Consider the following 24,086-nt stretch of genomic DNA (forward strand, 5'->3'; position numbering starts at 1 on the left):
ATGCTTAGTTGGGAATTTTTTTTTTTTTTTTTACAAAAAAAAACATTAAATGAGATGAATATGTCATACAAATGCTTATTCCATGAAAATACCAATATTTGGTGAACTTACATTGCTTATTCGAATATCCAGTATTTTTATACATATTGTGAGTATCTCATTTACGACATCAAGTGTTTGCAAACTCAAATTAGGTACTTCTTAAGGAAAACTAAGTATTTTAAAATTTTCATGCTGAGAATTTTTTTAAAAAATATATATATATTAAATGAGATGAATATGTCATCCAAATGTATCTTCCATAAAAATACCAACACTTGGTGAACTTACGTTGCTTATTCGAATATCCAGTATTTTAATACATATTGTGAGTATCTCATTTACGAAATCAACTATTTGCAAACTCAAATTAAGTACTTCTCATTTAGGGAGTAAAATTAAGTATTGATAGACTCGTATTAGATACTTTTTGTACTAATTTAGGTATCACATTTTAACTTCACAAATGATACATCAAAAGTCAATCAATATTACTTGAAACTATATTTTTTATATCCCAAAAAATCAAAAGCGAGTTTTAAAAAGGTAAAATCAAGTATATGTGAAATCAAATTAGGTACTATTTGTAGCAATTTAGGTAATGTGTTTTTTATTCACAAATCTTATCATCAAAAAACACTCAATATTATCTTCAAGCTATATATTTTGACAATCGAATTTGAGTATTTAAAAGTTAAAATAAAGTATTTGTGGATTCGAATTACGTATTATTTGTATTAATTTAGGTACACATTTTTTACTCCGCGAATATCATCATCGATGTCAGTTAATATTAACTTCAAATTATATTTTGGCATCCTCAAATAATTGGATATGAGTATTTAAGGGGTAAAAACATGTACTTATAGACTCTAATTAGATACTCTTCGTACCAATTAAAGTATCACATTTTAAATTCATAAATGCACACCATCAAAAGTCACTTAATATACTTGAAACTTAAGTATTTTCTTACACATTTGGAGTATTCAAATAACCAAATCAAATATTTGGAACCCCAAAATAGGTATTTTATTGATCAAAATAAATACTTTTTTTAATTCAATAATGAGTGAGAAACTGTGTTTTTGCAAAAATTAGATGACATGAATAAGTCATCTTAATGCATTTTCAATGAAAAGATCAACAATTATTGAATTTATTGTGATAGCTCGAAGATCTAGTATTTTCTTACACGTTTGGAGTATTCAAAGAGTCAAATCAAGCATTTGGAACTCCAAAATATGTATTTTGTAGGTCAAAATAAATACTTAATCTTATTTCATGATGAGTGATAACCTATGTTTTTTTTAAAAAAATAAAATGACATGAATAAGTCATCCTAAAAACAGTTTTCATTAAAGGACCAACAATGACTGAATTTATGGTGAATGCTCGAAAATATATTATTTTCTTATATATTTGGAGTATTCAAAGAGCTAAATCAAGTATTTGAAAGCCCATAATATGTACTTTATATGTCAAAATAATTATTTACTTTTATTCCATGATAATTAAGAAACAATATTTTTTAAAATTATATTTTAAATGGAGAAGTCACATGTAATTTTTATGAATAAAATAATATATTTATTTAAATAATAAAGGATAAAAATGTAAATTTTGATTTGTAAGGAGTTAAAACTAAAAGTATAGCATTGTCAGATACGTTGATTCTTGAAAAATTGTGGTAATTGAAACATTGAGTTAGACATTTTTCTGGAATTTACCGAATATTTAATATGGTTGTAAAAAACATTTTACCTGTTTTTTTAAAGTTACTCGACACTATTATTTATATATATATATATATACACGTGGATCGATGACCTTTTGTCTTTCTTACTTTATATCTGATATCTGTGGTATTCTTCTTTTAGAAGCAGGACTGTCAACTGTAATTCAATATTTCTCTTTTCGCAGATATGAATCTTCATTCATGTAATTTGCTATAATAGATATTAATATTATGTGCGAGTTATAGCTATATAGATGAAAATATTTCAAAATTAATTAATAAGATAATGTAACGGGACAATTTCGAAAATCTAATATTATTTTAGTATGAACTGTTTTTTTATAATATTTTATTTTATATTTTATGTACCAAATAGTTTAAATCAATTATTATTTAAGTTTACCACATTGACGATTAATGGGAAAGCAAAAACTTACATGAGACGATATCACGAATCGTATTTTATGAAACATATATATTATTTGGAATATCGGTGAAAAATTTTATTTTTTATGATAAGAGTATTACTTTTTATTGTGAATATCGGTAGTGTTGACCCATCTCACGGATAAATATTCGTGAGACCGTCTCATAAGAGACATACTCAAATGAGAGATGCTGTTGGGAGCAAGTATCTATAATATTTAAACAGTCTAAAATTATAAAATTACCTTATTTCAATTTTAAATATTATAGATACTATTATATCTACTTTATAAATTTTTTTAAACTATTAAATATTTTCTTTGATCTTTATCCAAACTTTTGAATTTTTAAATGATTTTCTCATTCTTAATATAAAAATTGTTATAAGAAAACATTAAATTAAAAAAAAATTAACACAAAAATATCGCATATATCCATGCAACATGTGCGAAGAGTCGCTAAATGTTTCCATTATTTCTTCTCTCTCACTCATTTTTTTTGTTTTAAAATTTTATTATTAATAAAAAGTAAAAGGTTTTAAAATAAAACAAAGCCCATCTATTTTTTCTTTAACTCGTTATAGTCAAGCTTAGAATAAAACATCCTCGATCCTTATACGTGGGACTTCGTAATTAAAGTTGATTTGCGATGTTCCTTTCATTTTTTCTCTCTTTTTTTAGATAATATCCTTAACTAAAACTTTCTCAGCCACAAATTTTTTAGCACTAATTAACAAACGATTTTAATTAATGTGGGAGCCAAAATTTAATAATGAAAAGATTTGAATCCAATCACATATAATTTTTTTTCTAATTGTTTCTTTTATGGAAATCGAGAACATTTATTTGCCCAAATTATCGACAGCCCTAGTCTCAAAAGTGAATTGAGGATCCATTTGGAGTAAAGAATTTTCACTGAAGGGTAAAGAACCTGGTTCAATATCCAGATCTTGAGGGGCAGATGAAAATGAGAAAATAAACAGACAGCAACATATAATTCAAATGCAGCAACGAGCATTGCATCAAACACAGCCAGTCTCACATACATGAGAAAGCAAACGATCGGAGGTACGAAATCGTGCATCGTCTTAAACAGCTATTTCGACTCCAAAATCAAGGAAAACATAAAAAATATATTTCAACATCATAACAAGAACTTGAGAACACCGTCGAGACGGATGTCCAACATATGAACGAAACATGACATGTAGTGCTAGAGTGTACGAAGATGTTATAATTTAATGTGTTTCCGCAGTGTGACGTGTTTTGAACATTTTGGTGACCTTTAACATCATATAATGTACAAAGGCAGAAAGAAGGCAAACATCCCAGGTTTCAATCAACTGCATTCATTTTCAATATTTGCCACAAGAAGGGAACATGCAGATATGGACTATTATTCTTTATCTGCAATTATTGTGTGCTGATGTTTGTTAATCATAAAGGTACACTACTACCTAAAATTTGATATTGAATATCCCATGATCAAAGGAAAAAACTAATTCTGCAGTTAGGCCAGAGGAGATAGTCCAGATGCAAAGTTTAATCATTATATCATCGAAAAAGTTTAGAAGTAAGGGTCTTGGACGTTACAATCCTTCAATTTCAGTGCAGACAGACTATCTAAAACCATTCCGCATGGAATCAAATTTACTCATTTGTTTTATACGATTCGTACCATGAGGAATAAAATATGAAACAACTTACAGCGTAAATATTTCGGCAAGAATTCAACGGAAACCAGTTTTAGTTAAAGAAAAATCTCACCTTCATGATCAAGGCCGATAGTTCTGATTTGTGGATTAATGTCGAGATTGATATCCTTTCTTATAATTAAAGCTAGCAAGCACTTTTCATACAATCTTAACAAATTCAACAGGAACATAGGTTTCCATTAACTGACAACCAAATTTTTAGTTCTATCATTCTGGTTATGTGCAATGATGATAACAGACAAGTAACAAGTAGATGTAGGTGAAACACAACATTATGAGATCATAAACTATAGTCGAGAATAAGTATATTCTCGTATAGATCAACCAAAAATGCAGGAGTCTGCCTGACCCGCAAGCAGTCAGCTTCGAGATTTACACTTAACAACATTTATCCGCAAAAATTACAGTAACAAAGATAAAGTAAACCATGGATGAAAACGATCTCGAGGACATTTTACAAAACAATTTTTTCATCAACAAAATTTTTTTTTTTTTGATAGAAAACTAGATGTATTATAATAATTTAATGTTACACCAATTGCGCCGATAAGTAATCGGCAACAACGTTACAAGAAGACGAACTAACCCACACTCTACGACATCATTACAATAACCTCAATAAGGACAATTCTATGACAATATCGCAAGATTTTCACAAGCAAATAAATTTTCAGTCCCTAACTAAATCCGAGATGCTTAAATGATTGTACTCTTGCAAGTTTGTTGTCCAAGATGCGATTCTGAATTTTATTTTCTCCCGTACTTGATCGACGGACTCCGAGACATCATCAAATATTCTTTTGTTCCTTTCCAACCAGAGGGACCAAAGTATGTAATGAATTATCAAATACCAGAAGTTGCTGAACTTTTTGTGTGTGTCACACTGAACCCGAATAAAAAAGATCTTTTACTTGCCTCGGAACGGCCCATTGATATCCCAGCTCTTGTAGAACTCTCGACCAAATACCTCTAGAAAATGAACAATGCAGAAGTATATGATCCTGATTCTCCTCATCATTTCGGCACAAGCAACACCACTGCGGGATCAGAACACAATTCTTCCACCTTCTTTGCACTGAATCGCACGTAGGAAGCTTCCCCAAGGCCACGATCCACGAGAAAATCTTAATCTTTTGTGGGACTTGTACTTTCCAGATATTATCAAAGAAACCGAATGAATGGAAATTGGAAAAAGGGAAGAAGAAGTTATAAAAGGAACTAACAGAAAACAACTCGGAAGGATCCCCCAACCAGACTCTATAATCCTCAATCCCCATCTGCAATCTGACACTCTCTAAGACTCCCAACAAATTAGTGAAGTCCCCTAACTCACCCTCAGTAAGATCTCTTCTAAACCTCACAACATCCCAAATGATAGAAGAACAACCCCCACTATTGACGACTTCTATGAAGTGACTGATAGGTTTATTGGTAGAAATGCAAATACGAAACAATGATGGAAATCTAATTTTAAACGAGACCCCTCCATCCCAAATATTCTCCCAAAATCGAATGAGATTACCCTGCTTAGGCACCACCCTAATAAGTTGATGAAAAGCCAGGTGAAACCGAGAAATGAACTTCCAAGGACTTCCGAATGTCGATTTCTCCGCCAACCCCAAATCCCACCCGTTTTCCTGTATTCCGTAGATGCTCTTAATAACTTTCTTTCCACCGAACCTCTCCATCACCATTTCCCAAGAAGAGCCTTATTCCTGAGACATATATCCCCCAATCCTAAACCGCCTTTATCCTTTGGTTTACACACCTGCTTCCATCCGACCACATGGCAGTGTTTTTCCCCGACATCACCATCCCACAAAAAATCCCTCGTCATTTTTTCCATCATTGTAGCCACCCTAACTGGAACTTTGAACAGTGACATGAAATAAGATGGCATCGCACAAAGCACGGCTTTTATCAAAATTAGGCGACAAAACCCACCCCCACCCCCTCGAGAGGAATGATTTTTTCCAACTTGCTAATTTCTTGGACATTTTCGAGAGTACAGGTTTCCAGAATTCCATTTTTGTAGGATTACCTCCCAACAGTACCCCAAGGTACTTAATAGGCCATCTCTCCTTTTTGCACCCAAAAGATATCGACAAATCATCGACTTCCTCTTCCGAACAATTCAATCCCAACACCACACTTTTTCCCAGATTAATTTTCAACCCTGAATTGGTGCCAAACAATTTGATTATGTCCTGTAATGCCAACACATCCTTTTGTGATTTTGCGAAGAACAGAGTATCATCCGCAAATTGTAAATGCGAGATTTCGACTTTTTCTTTTTCTACTTCTAGCCCCCTTACTTCATTAACTGCCCTTGCCTTGTCAACCATCCACCCCAACCCATCGACAACTAGATTGAATAGAAACGGTGATAAAGGATCCCCTTGTCTTAAGTCTCTCTCCCCTTTTATTTTTCCAAACGGTCTTCCATTAATAAAGATTGAGAAAGATACATTAGAAACACATCCTCTGATCCACCTCCTCCATCTCTCACCAAAGCCTTTCCTGCTTAGCACGTAGTCTAGAAATTGCCAGTCAACGTTTTTGAGCACTCAACCTTTCTTTTTCTTGCGTCGGTATTCTTCCACAATCTCATTCGCGATGAGGCAACAATCCAGTATCTGTCTTCCTTTAATAAAACCCTGGTTTTTCGCAATGGTGTTACCCAAGACTTTTTTCAATCTATTTGTCAACACCTTGGCCAATATCTTATACAAACTCGTAGTCAAATTGATTGGTCTAAAGTCGTTGATTTTTCTCGCATCGTTTTTCTTTGGGATAAGAAAGATGTAAGTATCATTAGTAATTCCATTAACAATCCCATCTTCAAAAAATTTAGCAAACACTTTTAACAAATCCATTCTCACTGTATCCCAATTACTTCGAAAGAAAGCCAATGTGAACCCATCCGACCCTGGAGCTTTGGTACCATCGCTATCAAAAACCGCCTTTTTAATCTCCTCCTTCGACGACTGGTTTTTCCAATTCCGCTGCATCAACACTCTGTATAGGACACCACTCCAAACCGTTAAGACCCCTCCCTACGTCATCAAAACTCCCTCCATCGACGTCCGATTTCCTAAACAAGTTCCCATAAAACTTTAAAATTTCCTGTTCGATTTGTTTTTCGTCAGTGACCACACTCCCGTCCTCTAATTCCACTTTGTCTATCAATGCTATGTTCCTTCTGTTATCAAGTAAAGAATGAAAGAATTTTGAGTTTTGGTCCTCTTTTTTGAGCCATTTAACTTTTGCTTTTTGGCTCTGAATCTGAAAATTTCTGAAAGATAAGGTTTCCAGCTCACACCTAAAATCCTTTCTTTCTTGATTTAGCACTTCCGACAATAAACCTCCGGCCTCAATCCCATCCAACTGTTTAATCTTGTTGCTCAACTCTTTGAATCTGACACCCATATCTCCAAACACTTCTTTGTTCCATATTGAAACTTTTTTTTTGGTCTCTTTCAATTTTTGCATGAATTTGTACCCTTCCCACCCCTGGAATTCCCCGTCGGTCCACCATGTCCTCACTTGGTCTTTGAAATTTCGATGTGACAACAAAGCATTTTCAAATCTAGAGTGGGACTCCATTTCAATTTAGTGGTATCAAGCAAGACAGGGCAATGGTCCGATGTAAGTCTTGGTAACACCTTTTGTCTAAAAGTTGGAAATAAATTACCCCAACCCCCCGAGAATATGTCCAGACGACAACAAATCGGCACCGATCTAAAATCTGACCACGTGAACTTGGCATTCAGAAGTGGGGGGTCATGGAGCTCCAACTCTTCTACCAAACCATCGAAACAGGACATGCTTGTGGTTAATGAGTGACTATTCATTTTTTCTCCCAAATTACTTACAACAGGACATGCTTGTGGTTAATGAAAGCATGGCTTAAAAAAAGAACAGTTGTGCATCCAAACCACATATTATACAAATTTTAGCAAACTCCAATAAAGATTTAATGACTTGGGGTCACATTCCAAACACTAAAAACTAAAATCACAGTCTTTAAGTTACTTATCAAATGGTAATTAATTGCAAAAAGCATATTCCGTACCAAAACTCTCTCCAATGGACTTTAAAATAAGAACTCTGCATAATATATGCATAAAAAACCAATATTTTCAGGCCCTATACTACAAGAAGGTACTCGTAAACTAACATCTCAAGGAAGTCTCGAGACATACAACCACACTATCCCGTCAGCATCCTGAGAGAAAAACAATTTACGGCCACATTCTGCATTGGGATGGATACAATAACTCACTAAATGAGTAAAAAATACACAAGCTGGAGATATAGCAAATAACTACAACGCAACAAAACTATCTCTTTAACATATGGCTTCTCAAGTCACTTTTGAAACAACATCTCCTACTCCATTCATGAATGACCCAGTACCTACGTAAGCACGATTTTTTTCCCCAATTATATACCATATCATCGCACCTCATAATCATTTGCACCCTCTGATATCACGCAAGTTAAAAATTCAGCAAGCAGTACTTTAATCTTGACGCTTTCATAACATTTGCAATCAATAATACAGAAAAAGGGAGAGGTTAATTTATAAAATATTTCAGTCGAATACAAGCGCATAATAAGCAAGCTCAGGAAAACCACCATAAAACTAAGCAATCTCCCATCAAATGGGGTAGCAAAGGAAATATCCCAACTCAAACAGAACGATAGCTTTACTTCCCTGTATTCATCATCAAAGTGATATTATCCCCTTTCAACAAAATCCTCCCAAGTTGCTTCCTGGTCTTCTTCTTGACACTCACCTCCTCCGCGTCATCCAAGACCAAGTTCATGTACTCGTCAAACCCAATAATCCGCCCCTCGATTCTCAGATCCTTCTGCTCGAAAAGCCATATCTGAATGCGAGCTTTGCTCTGAAGAAACCTGAAGATCAGGTTGATGGGTTGGGTCATAATTCGCTGGACTTTCGTGCTCGCCATGGCTGATGGTGCTCGTGAGCTCCGCCGCAGATGATATCGTGCGTCTCTTCCCTTCTCCGCAGAAACCCTAGAAAGGAACACGATTACTGAGGTTTATCGGTTTTCTTGATATGCTAAAATCGCGTTTTCCTTAAAAAAATTAAGAATATGCTAAAATCGGTTTGACTCGTTTCCTAGCACGAGTTCAGGTTCGGAGCTTTGAGTGGTACTGGTGTACATGGTCTAAACTTACACAAATATAATTTTAAAAATTAAAGAGAAATCGTACACACCAAACTGCAATATTGTGAGAATCATACCATCCGATCAAATTTTTTATTTTAACGACGATCATTCTTCATCAGTGTTCTAAATTACGATCAACAAATGACAATCGACGACCGTATCTTTGCCTTAGGCGTTTAGAGGTGAGCCGAGACAGACCGACGACTCAGATGGTTGAGCCAATCAAAACTCAACAAAATTTTAAAAGCTCTAATTATTAGTACTTTATACATTGTATCTTGGAAACATAATATCCAACACAATCACCCCCAAGTCCCACAAACCATGTCTGCCTTCTTCTTTTGATGGATCTATATTAATTATCTTGTTAATTGTATTTATATATTTGTGCACTTCTTTAAATTGTATTATATCATATGAAATTTATTTATCATTTAATTTATGTATATATTGCACGATTATATATAATTATTTATTTTTATTTAAGCTCAAACCGCTATTATCAACATAACAATTCGTTTATTTGGCCATTTTCTAGAGGTTTGTCTATCATTTTTAATATTATGTTGAAGCAACAAAATGTAAAATTCGGAGTAAAAACTTAAAAAAAATTGTATATTATGCTTTTTTATATATTAAAAACATATTTCTATACAAATATTCATCTATCTCATGCACTTTATTTTGATTTGCAGCTCAACTCTTACAAAACAAAAGATAATCAGGCTATAGAACGGACGGATTATAAGATAAAATTATGATTCAAAATAATAAGTTCATAGAAATAGTATTGGATTTCTCTAAACTATGGAGATCTTAGAGAGATCCAAAATGTTGATGGTATGAAAATGCAATGAGATTATCCATACGACGTTGAGAGCAATAACAATGAGGTAAGTTTAGTTGTCAACGCAACATCTGATAGGTATGACGTGCTTCCTTACCTTAATTCTTTTTTGTGTTGTATTCAAGAATTTGGAGTGAGTGTTGAAAAAGTGATGTCCAAAAGGTCTAACTGTGATTTAACATTTTTGTCGAGGAGTCATGGAGGTGAGAGTGGTGAGACATTGATCGAGTTAAGTTCAAATGTTATTGATTTTGATTTCTCAAAATCTTTCAAACTGATAAAAATTAGTTATGGCCATGAATTATATGCCATATTCGCATGATTTATATTTGGCTGGTTATGGGAAATGATATTTACAATTTATTATTTTATTTTATAAGTCCACTCGATCTTTGCTTTTTGTTATATAAATTGACAATATTAACTATTTATTGATTGTTCCTTTCCTAAGTAAATTTGTTAATGATATATTCTCAATTTAATAATTTTAACATCAAATTTTAATTTATTTTACATTTTATTATCAACTTGTTAAATTAAAATTTTAAACCGAACAAATAATAAGTAATTTGAATAAAAAAATTAACCAATTTTTTTTATTCACATCCCTCTATTTTTACCTAGTTATTTTATAATATATTTATATAAAAAAATTTAAAACTAAAATTTTAAATATGCATTTATTTTGTTAAAATACAAAAATATGTTTATTTTTTTTCAGAAACACCAAATTATTACATTAAGTTTTTGTGTTGGTAAACGACATTTTATAATAAAAAATGATGGACGTATGGTTTTAAAAAAATATAAAGTAATGGATAAGGATAATATTGTCTAATATAAAATTAAAAGGTCAAATAAAATGTATTCACTAAAAATGGAATGTAAATAATAAATATAGATGAATCACAGTTTGTCGTGAATGCATGTTTTTCTATTTAAAATCATTTATGGGTCTGGGATTCGAGACGGATCAATATGGACGGCCAAGATGAATGCTGATTTTGAACAAGTATATTATACACTCGAAAATACAACAATATACGTTTGTCGGTTTTCTGTGGTTGCGAATTCACTCCTCAAGGAATGATTATAGAGAGGTATTTACAAAAATTGAAAACAAGACACAGAGTATGAGTTAGTTGATCACAAATAAATGTAAATATAATAAAATCAATTTGATATACGAGAAAATTAAACTAATGCAGCACACGAGGTATTCGAATTAGTGGAGTAAGTGAGCACTTGACCAGATGGTTTTGATTTCAATTCTCTTTATTAACATTTTATCGGTCGAGTATGTCATACGTGAATTGCTTACTGTGATTCATGAGAGTTTAGATACAGAAGTTGTAATGTTATAAAACACTTAAATAAGTTCAACTTCTAAAAATGTTTTTATTAAAAAAGTCAAAAGTGGTATGGTATTTTAATAAATGTTAAAAAGTGTTTTTATTTTAATTTTAAACAGAAGCAAAAATATAAGCATACAAATAAAATTACGACTTCTTAAAAAAAGCACTCAAATAAGTTTTTTTTTTAAACAACTTTAGAAACTAAATCATATATTTTTTTAAGATAAACACTTATTTTAAAAGCGTTTCTAGTATGTTGACTTCTCCAATCAAATGTTTTTTTAACGGACCGACATGATTTAGAGGCCACTGCATCAAGTTCTATGTTTGTCAAGTGTTCATAAGGGTTGAAAAAAATATCGAAATTTCGATATATCGTACATATCATATCAAAATATATCGCATATATCGGTATTAACGGGATATCGAAAATTTCGATATCGGTATTTGTATCGGTATATGTTTTTGAAATGTTCGGTAATTCGATAAATATCAAATATTATTATAATAAAATTATTTTGTTGTGACTGTGCTGAGATTAACAATTTTTTTTAAAAAAAATTCGGTATAAATGGTATTATATCGATATCGTACCGAAATTGCGATATATCGAATTTTTTGATAAGAACGGTAAGACATACCATTTTTCGATATTCGATATCGAAAAATTTCGATACCATATACGGTACTGTTAAAAAACATGGGTACGATGTGTACCCCGTTTCTTTTCTGACTCTACTCCGTCTACTTCTAGCCGGCTGAATCACAAAATTATACCGCCGCCGCTACCGGGGCCATGAACCTCTCCTCACCCACCATGCTGGACTCCACCTCATTTTCCATCTCCTCTACCCCTATCCGTCCCCAGCTTGGTGAAATTCTGCGGCCACCTCGCCCATTCACTTCTAGTCAAGCAGAACAAATCGATTGGTTCTTCGATTGTCTGCTCCACCGGGAATAGTGGCTCAGCTGTAATAGAGCAATACACCAGTGAGTTGGACTCTGCGCTGAGTCGGATTGGATCACTGAGTCAGGTTTCCGGCGTGCTTGGCTGTCAGTGGGGAGACGAAGGGAAAGGAAAGCTCGTTGATATCCTGGCTAAACATTTCGATATTGTTGCTCGTTGTCAGGTACACATTATTGATATAGACTTTTGGATGGCAGTGAAAAGATTATATTTTTACATTTGTTCTTCATGAAATGTAATTAAATTGCAATAAAAATGGTAAATAATGATGTACAATGGACTATTATGTAGCTTATGCTATTCATCAGCGTTTTCTGTAAAAACACCGGAAATTAGGGAATTTTAGTTTCAGAGAAATTTTAGTTTCTTTCTCGATCAGCTGATGAAAATTCTCAGTAACTTTAAATGATGCCAAGAATTTTTGTTTATGCTCGATGAAATGGTATTTCTTGGGGGATTGGTATTTATCATTTTGGAAAATTACGCAGAGAAGATTTCTAATCTCCCTTCCTATCTCTGCCTCAGAGAGTATTGTTGGCAGCAACCTTCCCCTCCAGAAACATTTAGCTCCTAATTTTTTGAAGTTGTTACAATGTTTGTTGGGAAGAATACGTTGATACAACTAAGGTGTTTCCCTTGAATCACTTGATAGCTAACTCAAAAGCTGGATACATGCTTGCTTTACCTCATCTTTGACTGCTTTCTTTGGGAGAAAAGAGATGGATGGCATGGCTATCAACTTGATATGTCAATTACTTTGTATGTTGCGCTAGGTTGTATGATATAGTTTTCCTTTTCATTTCCTACCCCCTACACAATCTTTCTGGATAACGAGATTTTTGTATGTACTGTGGAAGTGGGAGAACCTGAAGTTAGTTTAGGGGGACCTTGATTCTATTCTTCTAAAATAATATTACACAAATTGTACCATATTAGGTCTCAGTTTTCATTGTTGTGGTTTGCTTGTTCTTCAACTTTCATCACCATTCAATGTCAGGGTGGAGCTAATGCTGGGCACACTATTTACAATTCAGAAGGCAAGAAATTTGCACTTCACCTTGTCCCCTCTGGTATCCTCAACGAGGGAACTATCTGTGTAATTGGTAATGGAGTAGTAGTGCATCTACCTGGATTATTTAAAGAAATAGATGGTCTTGAATCTAATGGAGTCTCATGCGAAGGAAGGATCCTGGTATCTGATCGGGCTCATTTGTTATTTGATTTTCATCAAGTGGTGGATGAGCTTAGAGAAGCTGAGCTTGCTAAATCCTTTATTGGTACTACAAGGAGAGGAATTGGACATTGCTATTCAAGCAAGGTTAATCGAAATGGTATAAGAGTTAGTGATTTGAGGCATATGGACACTTTTCCTCAGAAGCTCGACCTTTTACTATCTGATGCTGCATCGAGATTCCGAGGTTTTAACTATTGCCCTGACATGTTCAGGGAAGAAGTGGAGCAGTACAAGAAGTATGCTGAGAGGTTGGAGCCCTTCATCACAGATACCGTGCACTTCATGAATGATGCTATATTGCAGAAGCAAAAGATTTTGGTTGAAGGTGGTCAGGCGACCATGTTGGATATTGACTTTGGCACTTACCCCTTTGTCACTTCCTCTAGTCCTTCTGCTGGAGGAATCTGCACTGGTCTTGGTATTTCCCCTAGAGTTGTTGGTGATCTTGTAGGGGTGGTAAGAGGACTTTTTCAATATTGCTCATATTGCATTTCTTAGCTACGGTTTTTGAAAATGGTTGATAGTTTTGTTTGGGAGCAACAATTGTCCCTACTGTCTTGTGTGGTTGTTCATGGGGATATCATTGAAATGTAGCACACAAGCTTCCATCTCGCGTGTTTGTTCACGTGGCATTGCATTTAAATGTTGTACATTAGCTCTTCTATGATTGAAATGAGTTTTACCATTGCTGCTAGTTATAGTTTTGGTCGGTTCTCCAACACATACTCAGTCCCACACATATTTTCTTGAAATTCAGGGATAAATTGTAGGAATATCTTATAGTTTGGAGAGGGGTAACGAAAATTGAGTTTCAGTTGTCGTATATACATGTTCGTGTTATAGAATCATCCTATACCCTATTTACATATCCTACTATTGTGAATGGCATTTATTTTTCTCAATCGCTATGCAGGTCAAAGCATACACCACACGAGTAGGCTCAGGTCCTTTTCCAACAGAAATCTAGGGTAAAGGTGGTGATCTGCTTAGGTTCGCTGGACAGGAGTTTGGCACAACAACTGGCCGACCTCGTCGTTGTGGCTGGCTTGACATAGTTGCGCTGAAATACTGCTGTCAGATAAATGGATTCTCTTCGTTGAACCTCACCAAGCTTGATGTATTGTCAGATCTGTCAGAGATTCAGTTGGGTGTTGGGTACAAGCAGATAAATGGCACTCAAGTCCAATCATTTCCTTCTGACCTCCGGACTTTGGAGCAAATACAGGTACATTTTAATTTATTTGTTTACCCCATATTTCATCGTCCTTCATAATTTACCCCCGTTTGGGGCTTATTTGGGCCATGTATGTTCTCGCCTTTTTCGTGTTTCTTTCATTTTATTTAATATTTGGACTCAGCCATGTTCCTTCATTCTCTATATCTCCCATCTCCCCTTCCCTATAACCACCTCCCATGTCAAAATTTCGGAAGCGAATTTAGTGGATGGCATCGTCTCATTCCAGTGGCGACATGAATGAAAGTAAACATCAGCTGAAGAATATGAGGAACTAAATCTTCAAGGATTTCTCTTCACCATGAAAATTACTCATCTCCACCCAGATCTCTTTTGATATACCGACTATTTACATTTCTCTAAATATGTTTAGGTCGAATATGAAGTCTTACCTGGGTGGCAAACTGATATCTCGTCTATAAGAGAGTATTCCAAACTTCCTGAGACTGCTCGTAATTATGTCGAACGGATAGAAGAACTCATCGGTGTTCCCATTCACTATGTTGGTGTTGGACCAGGGCGTGATGCCCTTATATACAAATGAGAATTCGATATTCCAGCTTGTTTAAATCTTGGTGAAAATCATCTTCTTTTCTTTAAGATTGAACATGAACCTTTTTCAGGATGAAGGAGTTTTTTCCCTGCCCTGCCCTGCCCTGCCCTGCCCTGCGGGCTAATGGGTTTTGTTTTCTGTTCTGTTTTTATTTTTGTTTTTGTCGGTTTTTGAAAAGGTAACTTAATTTGCAAATATAGTCTCTTTAAGCTGATTATCTACATTTTGCTGCATTCAAAATTTAAATATTTGTGTCATGAATCATGATGATGAGTATGTTCCATAGTCTCTATAAGCTGATTATTTCTACTCATTTATATTTAATAAAAATATAATTCATAATAATAATATAATAATACATCAAATGATTCAAGAAGTTCTCTGCAGTCACTGGAAGTATGTTGCTATCAAAGATGTTATAATAGAATTATATTTATAATAATTAATTTCAAATGAGTGGTGTATATAAATTTAAAGAATTAAAGAAAAAAGTCAAAATAAAAATATGGGAAAACTATCAAGGAAGAAAATCTTCAAATAAAATAATAGGATTTCTGTTTATACCTTATGGAATGAAGATCGCACCTTGTTCAAACACGAGAAAGGATTTCAGGCCTTGCAGAGAAACACGATTTTCAGGTCTGCATATATAAATACTGCTGCTACGAACAGCACATTCGAAGCAGCTGCGAAGAGCGGAGTGGTGTGGAGTGTGAAGCAATGGAGAAGGACGAAGGAAGAAGTCGAGAAACAAGTATTCGGCTGACAAAATTACGCTCGAACATTTTGTATCTACCATGGCGCCTCTCATCGACATGGAGAAAGTATGTGTTCTTAGTCAAATTTCCGTGTATTTATTTGTTTGCTTGTTTGTATGATTTGATTACTTGTTTCCAGTGCCTTTTCATATGCATTTTGATCGAAGAATTATGTTTTTGATGTTTTCTTTCCATTTTTTAATCATCATTTCGAGGTTTGGTTTGTATTATCTTAATTTCATTTGCAAGCTTCGGCCTTTTTACTATAATGATAATTACTGGATATAAAGGAAATTATTGACTGGGGTATTCGGATAATATGTGTTCGTGAAAGAAGTGATATCTTTTTTCTGGTTATTGTTAGGAGTAATTAAATGGGTATATTTTGATTGTCTTAGGAAGCTGAGATATCTGTTTCAATGAACTCGGGGGCGATGAGGAGTTTGGACATTGCTCAAAAGTAAGGGTCCACTATTCTGAACTTGAAGTGTGTAGATGCTCAGGTTACTATCTTAAAATTATGTTTTATGTGTGTTTGCTGCTAATATTAGTTGTATTTTGGATGAAATATTTAGGTTGTTCTTTTGCTGCTTCTAACTTTCTAAGTGCTGCATTTATGTAGACAGGGCTATTGGGAAAGTCACTCCTGGAGTTTCACTCTAATAAGGGAGATGTACTAACTCCTCACAAGATATTAAGTGGATATAATGCAGTAACCTACAAAGCATGATGATACCCTACGAAGCATGTGTCAATGTTCAGTAAAAAGTAGAAAATTAGATTTCCTTTTGATGCTTTAATGCTCTCTGGTTTGGAAATCATGACGTTGTGGTTTTGAAACGAAACAAGGCTGATTTGGGCTTCCCTCCACTTGGGCAGGGTGTTGTTTACCGAATAAAGGTACATATGTTATCCCAAAGCAATGCATTTGCTTCAAAGTTTTGGAAATTAAACATCATGCTACACATTAATAATAGAATACATTTTCGTATGGAGCAGGATCATCTATTACGGTTGCTTCTGATGACATCACAGAAGAGGGTTTAAATATTCCCTTGCGCCTCGAAAAGGTGGCAAACGAGATACATCTCCCACTTCATTGATAATAATAATAATTTGGTTATGCAATGAATTAGAGGGTGCATTACCGCTAAGTTTTTTAATTGAAGGAAAAATTATGCGTCAAATGTCTTTCTTCTTTTAAGATTGGAGGGATATTTGCTTTTAGATTTATGTAATGTTTCCTAACGAGCTTACAAGTTTTTGTGTTTAGTTGAAGTAAGTTTTATCTGACTTGAACCTAATCTTGTTTTAGAATTTTGTTATTCATTTGTAGGTGACATATCGACGGATGAAGGACACATTGATTCAACTAAGTAAAGGTGTGCCGAAAGGTCCTGCCGCTGATCTGGTTCCTGTCTTATTCGGTGAGAGACCGCCAACAGTATCCAAGAAGGATATCAAGTTCACTCCTGTCAATTATATGATCATTGTCTTTTTCATCAACTTAACGATTCTCGGCTTAGGTCTGAATCATTACACGCTGATTGCCCTTTTTACGGTCACTCAATGATGAAGTGCTTGCCTTACCAAGGAACCCCGTTTTCTTGAGTTCTTGGAGCCATTGATGAATGACATGCACGCTAGGTTGTGCAATCAGATTTAGCAGCACGGTACTAGGAAACACGGAGCCGAAGGCATCCATTTGAGCTTGTGTGATTTGTTCAACGGATTGAAATTCGACCTCAAATGAGGCAGATTAAGGTAAGCCTCTGGTCCGTATAGTCTTCTTGCAGCTTCTTCATAGGCCATAGCAGCTTCTTCCGCCGTTGGAAAAGAGCCGAGCCAGAGTCTTGTTCTCTTTTTGGGTTCTCTAATCTCCACCACCCACTTCCCCCAGGTCATTTGCCGAACACCACGATACTCGCAGGTGGCATTCTGTGGTCCGCCTTTGCCTCTTGCTGGATCTTTCTTCCATGGTTTAATTGGAGATTTTCTGCAGTCCTCCATTGGAAAAAAATAGGAGAGAGTGAGGATTGATTTTAGGTACTGATTGAAGATAGGAGTGAGTGCGAATGGCGCGGGACATGTATAGCGCGAGCGTGTTTCGGCCTTCACGTTTGGATAAATATTTGAAGCCAAGCCTCCCTAATGACCGTTGGGCTCACTGGTTACTAAAACTAGTAAATATTTTTAAAATCTGATTTTTTAAATTTCTTTTTTTTTAAGATGATCAAAAATTTATACACTTGTTAGATTATTGAACTAATTGTGTTACATGTCATTCAATGTAGTCGAACATCGCCGGCATGCATCCTTTGGGTCCCTGAATCTTTCATGAAGATTGCCAAAGCATGTCGAATTCGAGTCGGAATGGAAATATCCCAACCCGATTCTTTGTTGCAAAGTGCAATAGTGTTGGCTTGAGTAAAGCACAATGTAGGAAATAGGGATACAGCCATGCAAACACAGGAAGAGAAGAGAAGAGAAGAACCAAAAGCCCTTAATTATCTTTTGTAATAGATCAGTCAAGTGTGAGTTTAGTAGTGTGTGTTACGTACAAATGCACCTCACAAAAATTTGATAGTTGACAAGCCATTTTTGTCTGTGTAATTCACATTTTTTTACTCATCAATTTCATGGCCTCGATTCATGTTCATATTTCTTCCCCCATCACCTTTCACTTATGCACATGTATGTTGAACCTCAAACACAGTACATTAATTTGACTTGTTCAATATTCTGTAAAAAAAAATTTATCCCATCATCGCATGTGATTCTACTAATTTATTGTTTTGAGACTCAAATTTAGAACTCATTTTTGGATTTTTATAATGTATCCGATCACCACATCAATTTGCCTATAGATTTCTATTTCTTTTATTAAAAAATATTTAGATTTGTATTTGAAAATAATTGGATTTTGTTAGTTGTTTTTTTTTTTTTAAAGAAAACATGGATCTTATTGGGAAATGTCGGGGAACTAGCTAAAATTAGCAAGAAGAAATGGTAATTTAGTTTAGTTCAGGAATTCAATACTATACAATACTATACATACGTTTCACAAACTAGCATTAAACACGTGCGATTTACGTAAATAGAAATTATAGAATAAAAATTTTAAAAAAATTCTAAAAAATAATTTTGTTGGAACATTTTATGTACGCAATCTTTATATTGATGTTAACAAAACTTGTTTACTTATTTCTAATGAGTTTATCTAAGTGCGCAGAAACTGAAACTGACCAGGCATCGAACTGATCAGTTATCAAGCTTAAAGTGAAGCTATCGAGACGCAAACTGAAAGTGCCAACTTATCGATCGAACTGAACCAGGACAACTGAAATATCAAGAGCAGTTCAACTGACTATCCAGTTGATATGTGGTTCAGCAGAAGACCTTCAGAAGCCCAGCTGGCTGATGAAGTGTTCAACTGATGAAGAGCCCAACTGATCAGTTCAACTGAATCAGTGAAATCAGTTCAGCTGACGAGTCAACTGATTTCACCTCGCCAGTTCAACTGACCAGTTCAGAACATCAGTTAGGAACGAACCAGTTTGCAGATACGACAAGCTTAATCCAGCTGTGCACAAAGGTACAAAAGCTATTGTACTATCAAGGTATAATAAGAGACGTTGCAGCAGCGCTTAAAGCCAAATAGTTCCAGATATCTATTTGAGGGAACAAATTCAAACTGCAACGGATTCATTCACTGAGTCTCACTGTACGTTCAGTCAAATTCCTATAAATAGAAGTCGAAGCTCAGTGAAGACGATGACGAGAGTTGACGAGTGAAAAGATAAAATACAGAGAGGGCACGCATATCGCGTATCAGCTTACAAAGAATCAACCGCCCAGTTGAGGGAACACTCCAAAGTTATATCAGCTTAGTTTAGAAGCTTATTTCCCTCAGTGTGTGAGAACACTTTCGTATTATTCTCAGAGATCGATTCTCACACACGCACGCAACACCACCCATAATACAGTCTTGCACAAAGACGTTAAACTTGTGTATGTAGTCTTTCTTACATAGACGTTAAAGAAGTGTTGGTTGGAAGGTGCTGCCTTTCAGTCTATTCTAGGAGTTCAGTTAGGCAGTAGTGTAAGTCCTAAGCTGAGTGGGTTTGTACAAGTAGTTGTATAAATCAAAGTTTTCTAGTGGTATCTACCCAAGGTGGTAGAAGGGGTGACGTAGGAGCATTTGAAGTCTCCGAATATCCATAAACATATCTTGTGTACTTTAACTGTTAACACATTGCTTTAAACTGATTTGATCAGTTCGAGTAGCTATCAGTTCAGTTGTCACCATAACTGAACTGATACATGCTAGAACTGATCTTCTTATCTTCAGTTAATCAGTTACACGAGATTAAAAGCTCTAACTGATCACATTTCTTAATGAATGATTACTTCGAGTGTTTTCCGCTTGGTTTCTAACCAAACTCGATCTAATTCATCGATGTCATCATTTTTAGAACACGAGCTATTGCAGCTCTTGGAGAATATTTTGTTTGAAGCACCTCAAGGTGCTCTGCAAACGATCCTACAAATTTGAATCATTTTGTTATTTATCTGAGTTTAATCTCTTGTTATATTAGACGAATAAATTAATTAAAAACTTGTTGGGTGCAATAATTGTCCCTGCTTGGTAGAGCGATCGAACCGTGGTGCTTGAGCTGCTGTGCGGTTTAAAATATTTGAGTTGCATCATTACCACTAGCTATAACTTTTGGTAAAGCGGCAAGCGCTAGGTCCTACAATTGGTATCAGAGTCAAGGTCACGGGTTCGATTCTCATTGATTGCAAGGAGTGCAATTATTGAGAGGGAGGTTGTTGGGTGCCATAATTGTCCATGCTTGGTAGAGCGATCGAACTGTGGTGCTTGAGCTGATGTGCGGTTTAAAAGATTTGAGTTGCACTATTACCACTAGCTATAACTTTTGATAAAGCGGTACACTCGGTCCTACAGAACTTATATAACTTACTTTCAAAATTGTTTCTAAAATTAAAATTCAAGATGTTGATTTTATTTATATAATAACTTATAATGAGCATAATATATAGAACAAAATAAGTTGAAACAAATTTTTTTAATAAATATATATATATTAAAAAAAAAATATTTCAATTCATTTTGTTCTATATATTATGCTCATTATAAGTTATTATATAAATAAAATCAACATCTTAAATTTTAGTTTGGATTTTATCAATACGTAAATCATAATTTACATAAGTGAAGCACATTAAAGATAAATAATTATTAATTTAAAATATTTGTGACTAACTCATCAAATAACATCAAAACTAATGAAATTATAATATTGATAGTAAAATATAACTCATAATATTCAATTTAAATAATATTTAACCTCCTACGTAATTTTTTTACTTTTTGTTTTTAGAATTCTATATAATAGATAATTAATTTTATATCAGAATCGATCTTTTGTAAATTATATCGATTATTATTAATTTCTTGTTAAATACAATTTTAAAATAATAAATAAATCAACAAATATAATGAAATGCACATTTAAATAAGATTATATGGTAAATTTCAAATAAAATTAAATAAACTCATACAACAATTATTAAATATAAATTTTAAACTACATGTATGATTTTCACCATAAAAATTTGAAATATAACCAAAAAAATTAAATTTTTATAAAAAAAATACAATTTTTTGTATTTGTTGAATTAATTAGTTTGATTTCAAAATAATTAAATAAATATATTAAAATATCATATGTAAAAGCTCTAATACTTTGATAAATGTTAATTAATTATCATTATAATTTATTTTTATTATAAGGATTATGTCATATATATTTTTTACAGTAGAAAATAACTTCTGTGTCTCATCAAAACTAATAAAATAATAATATCGATAATAAAATATAAATAATAATATTCAATTTAAATAATATTTAACTTCTTACAGAACTTTTTACCTTTTGTTTTTAGAATTCTATTCATAGATAATTATTTTTATATTTATATGTATTTAATGCTTATATATGTATTGTACATTGAACATTTTAAATTACTTTTTTCTATGATCCATTTTTTTAGTATCAAATAAGTTGTAGTATTGAAAATTTGAAATCATTTATTTTTTAAGTGTTAAAGTTGTATCATAGTCAAATTATGCAATATTTTTGTAACTTACTTGACTTTGGATTTTTTTTATTTTCTTAAAATTTCATAAATAATTACAAAAAATATACAAAAATTTAAAATTATAAATCAAAAGATCACATACTACCAAATTTTGTGTATTAAATTTATAAATTTGTCTGATATATAAATTTTTAAAAAATTGCTATTATTATCCATTTTCAAATATCAAATAAAATAGTCATACAATCTGTGAGACAGTGAAACTTAATTGCTTAACGATTATGCCATAAATTTATATATTATGACAGCTGATTTTGCAACTGAAACCAAGAAAATATTTTAGTTCTGATTTTGTTTTCACTGTTCTTTAAAATCATGGTAAATTTTACATTTAGACCCTTAATACCTAAATTTAAAACATTCTTAGTAGATATTTCAAATACTACCAAAGTTTGTTTATTGAATTCTTAAATTTGTCTAATATATAATTTTTTTCAAAAAAGTGCTACTAAAAGCTTTAAATTTCTTATTATAGTTAAACTCTCCTAAGTCTTCTAAGAGATTTATATTTTATGATATTATATTAATATTCATAATTGTTAATATAAATTTTCCTAGATAATTTATTAAACTCTTTACTTTCAATTTTCAGTGAAAAACCATAAAATATGTTAGTATTAAACTTCATATTATTATATAATTATCATGTTATTCTATTATTGCATATATAATTATTTTTTCACATATCTTTTTGTGATACAATAATTTATTACTTAATTAGAAACTGCATAAAAAAATATAATTACAAAATTACATTAAAATCATAAAATAACATGTGGAGAAAAAGTTAAAAAGATAAAATATTTAAAGGTAGTATAAAGATGAAATATTTGATAAAATTAATATAGGAGTTACATTTTATTTTTGAAGTGATGTAAATTACTACAATCAATATATATTATAGTGATAATTCATTAGCATTTATTACATTATTAATTATCTATTAGGTGAAATAATTAGACTACTAATTAAATATATATTCGGTAACATAAATATAAAATTTTAACATTTCATTTTTACCCGTACAACAATTATAATTTTACATATATATATATATATATATATATATATATATATCCTTATTGAGTTTTTGTTTTTGTATTGATAAGGAGATTATTTATATGTTTTGAAAATTGGAAAAAAAATGCCCATAATCCACGCTTTTATATAGATATAGATATAGATAAAAAAAAATTATTTTTATTATCAAACATATATGCATTTTTAATGTATCATTGTTATTAGATTTCCAAAAAATTATGTAGAAAATTTACATGCAATTAATCTAACAATACACAATTTAAGAGGATAATAAAAAATTTACAATGAAAACTTTGTCATTATTTATACACTTTTATAAGTATAATAGATAAATATATATTTTTTAAATGTTTTTAATTTAATATTATTAATAAAAATTATATTTTTTATTCAAAAATCTATTTTTTTTATTATTTTTTCTAAGAATTATTTATCAAGAAAATGTTATTTCTCTAATATTTTTTATTATCAATATTTATTCAATTTTTACTTAACATTATTGTCGAAGTTTTTTGTATTGCAATTTTTTATTAAAAAAATAAAAACACTACTATGATCCTCATTTAATAAGTTTAAAAAAATAAATACATTAATTAAATGAATAAGCAATACATTGACTTCTACAAATTCAATATCTCAAATTTGACCCTAAATTTTATATACTTTTCCACCAGTGTCCATACAATTAATACAAACAATACATTGTTTTTGGACAATGTAGTGAAACCACACTACAAAAATTTTGCTCATCATCCACACTTTTATAGGTATTATAGAGTTTTTCAGTATA

The 24,086-nt window shown here is 32.6% G+C and overlaps 3 protein-coding genes and 1 long non-coding RNA gene across 4 annotated transcripts; 2 read left to right on the forward strand and 2 right to left on the reverse strand.

Moving 5' to 3' along the window:
- Positions 1-6,884: 6,884 nt before the first annotated feature.
- On the reverse strand, positions 6,885-7,523 carry LOC142537457 (uncharacterized). The gene has a single exon (XM_075642966.1). It carries the CDS (start codon positions 7,521-7,523, stop codon positions 6,885-6,887), a length of 639 nt encoding a protein of 212 aa, XP_075499081.1.
- A 956-nt stretch (positions 7,524-8,479) lies between these two features.
- LOC142537369 (uncharacterized) lies at positions 8,480-9,006 on the reverse strand. The gene has a single exon (XM_075642906.1). The coding sequence runs from the start codon at positions 8,894-8,896 to the stop codon at positions 8,630-8,632; it is 267 nt and encodes an 88-aa protein (XP_075499021.1). The 5' UTR covers positions 8,897-9,006; the 3' UTR covers positions 8,480-8,629.
- A 3,020-nt stretch (positions 9,007-12,026) lies between these two features.
- Positions 12,027-17,590, forward strand: LOC142529413 (adenylosuccinate synthetase 1, chloroplastic-like). Its single transcript, XM_075634955.1, is given in 9 exon segments — positions 12,027-12,183; positions 12,233-12,453; positions 13,288-13,980; positions 14,438-14,749; positions 15,132-16,135; positions 16,468-16,572; positions 16,692-16,969; positions 17,069-17,139; positions 17,406-17,590. Coding segments are annotated over 5 exon segments (1,461 nt in total). The 5' UTR covers positions 12,027-12,119; the 3' UTR covers positions 15,303-16,135; positions 16,468-16,572; positions 16,692-16,969; positions 17,069-17,139; positions 17,406-17,590.
- A 32-nt stretch (positions 17,591-17,622) lies between these two features.
- On the forward strand, positions 17,623-18,718 carry LOC142529420 (uncharacterized). Its single transcript, XR_012815895.1, has 3 exons — positions 17,623-17,833; positions 17,970-18,252; positions 18,364-18,718. It is a non-coding gene; the product is annotated as an uncharacterized LOC142529420 (long non-coding RNA).
- Positions 18,719-24,086: the final 5,368 nt, after the last annotated feature.

This window comes from Primulina tabacum, chromosome 2 (genome assembly GCF_025594145.1).
Source record: "Primulina tabacum isolate GXHZ01 chromosome 2, ASM2559414v2, whole genome shotgun sequence".
NCBI classification, from domain to species: domain Eukaryota; kingdom Viridiplantae; phylum Streptophyta; class Magnoliopsida; order Lamiales; family Gesneriaceae; genus Primulina; species Primulina tabacum.

Excerpts from the sequence above, each read along its gene's own strand:
- LOC142537457 (XM_075642966.1), bottom strand. The coding sequence starts at position 7,523 with ATGGAGTCCCACTCTAGATTTGAAAATGCTTTGTTGTCACATCGAAAT.
- LOC142537369 (XM_075642906.1), bottom strand. The coding sequence starts at position 8,896 with ATGGCGAGCACGAAAGTCCAGCGAATTATGACCCAACCCATCAACCTG.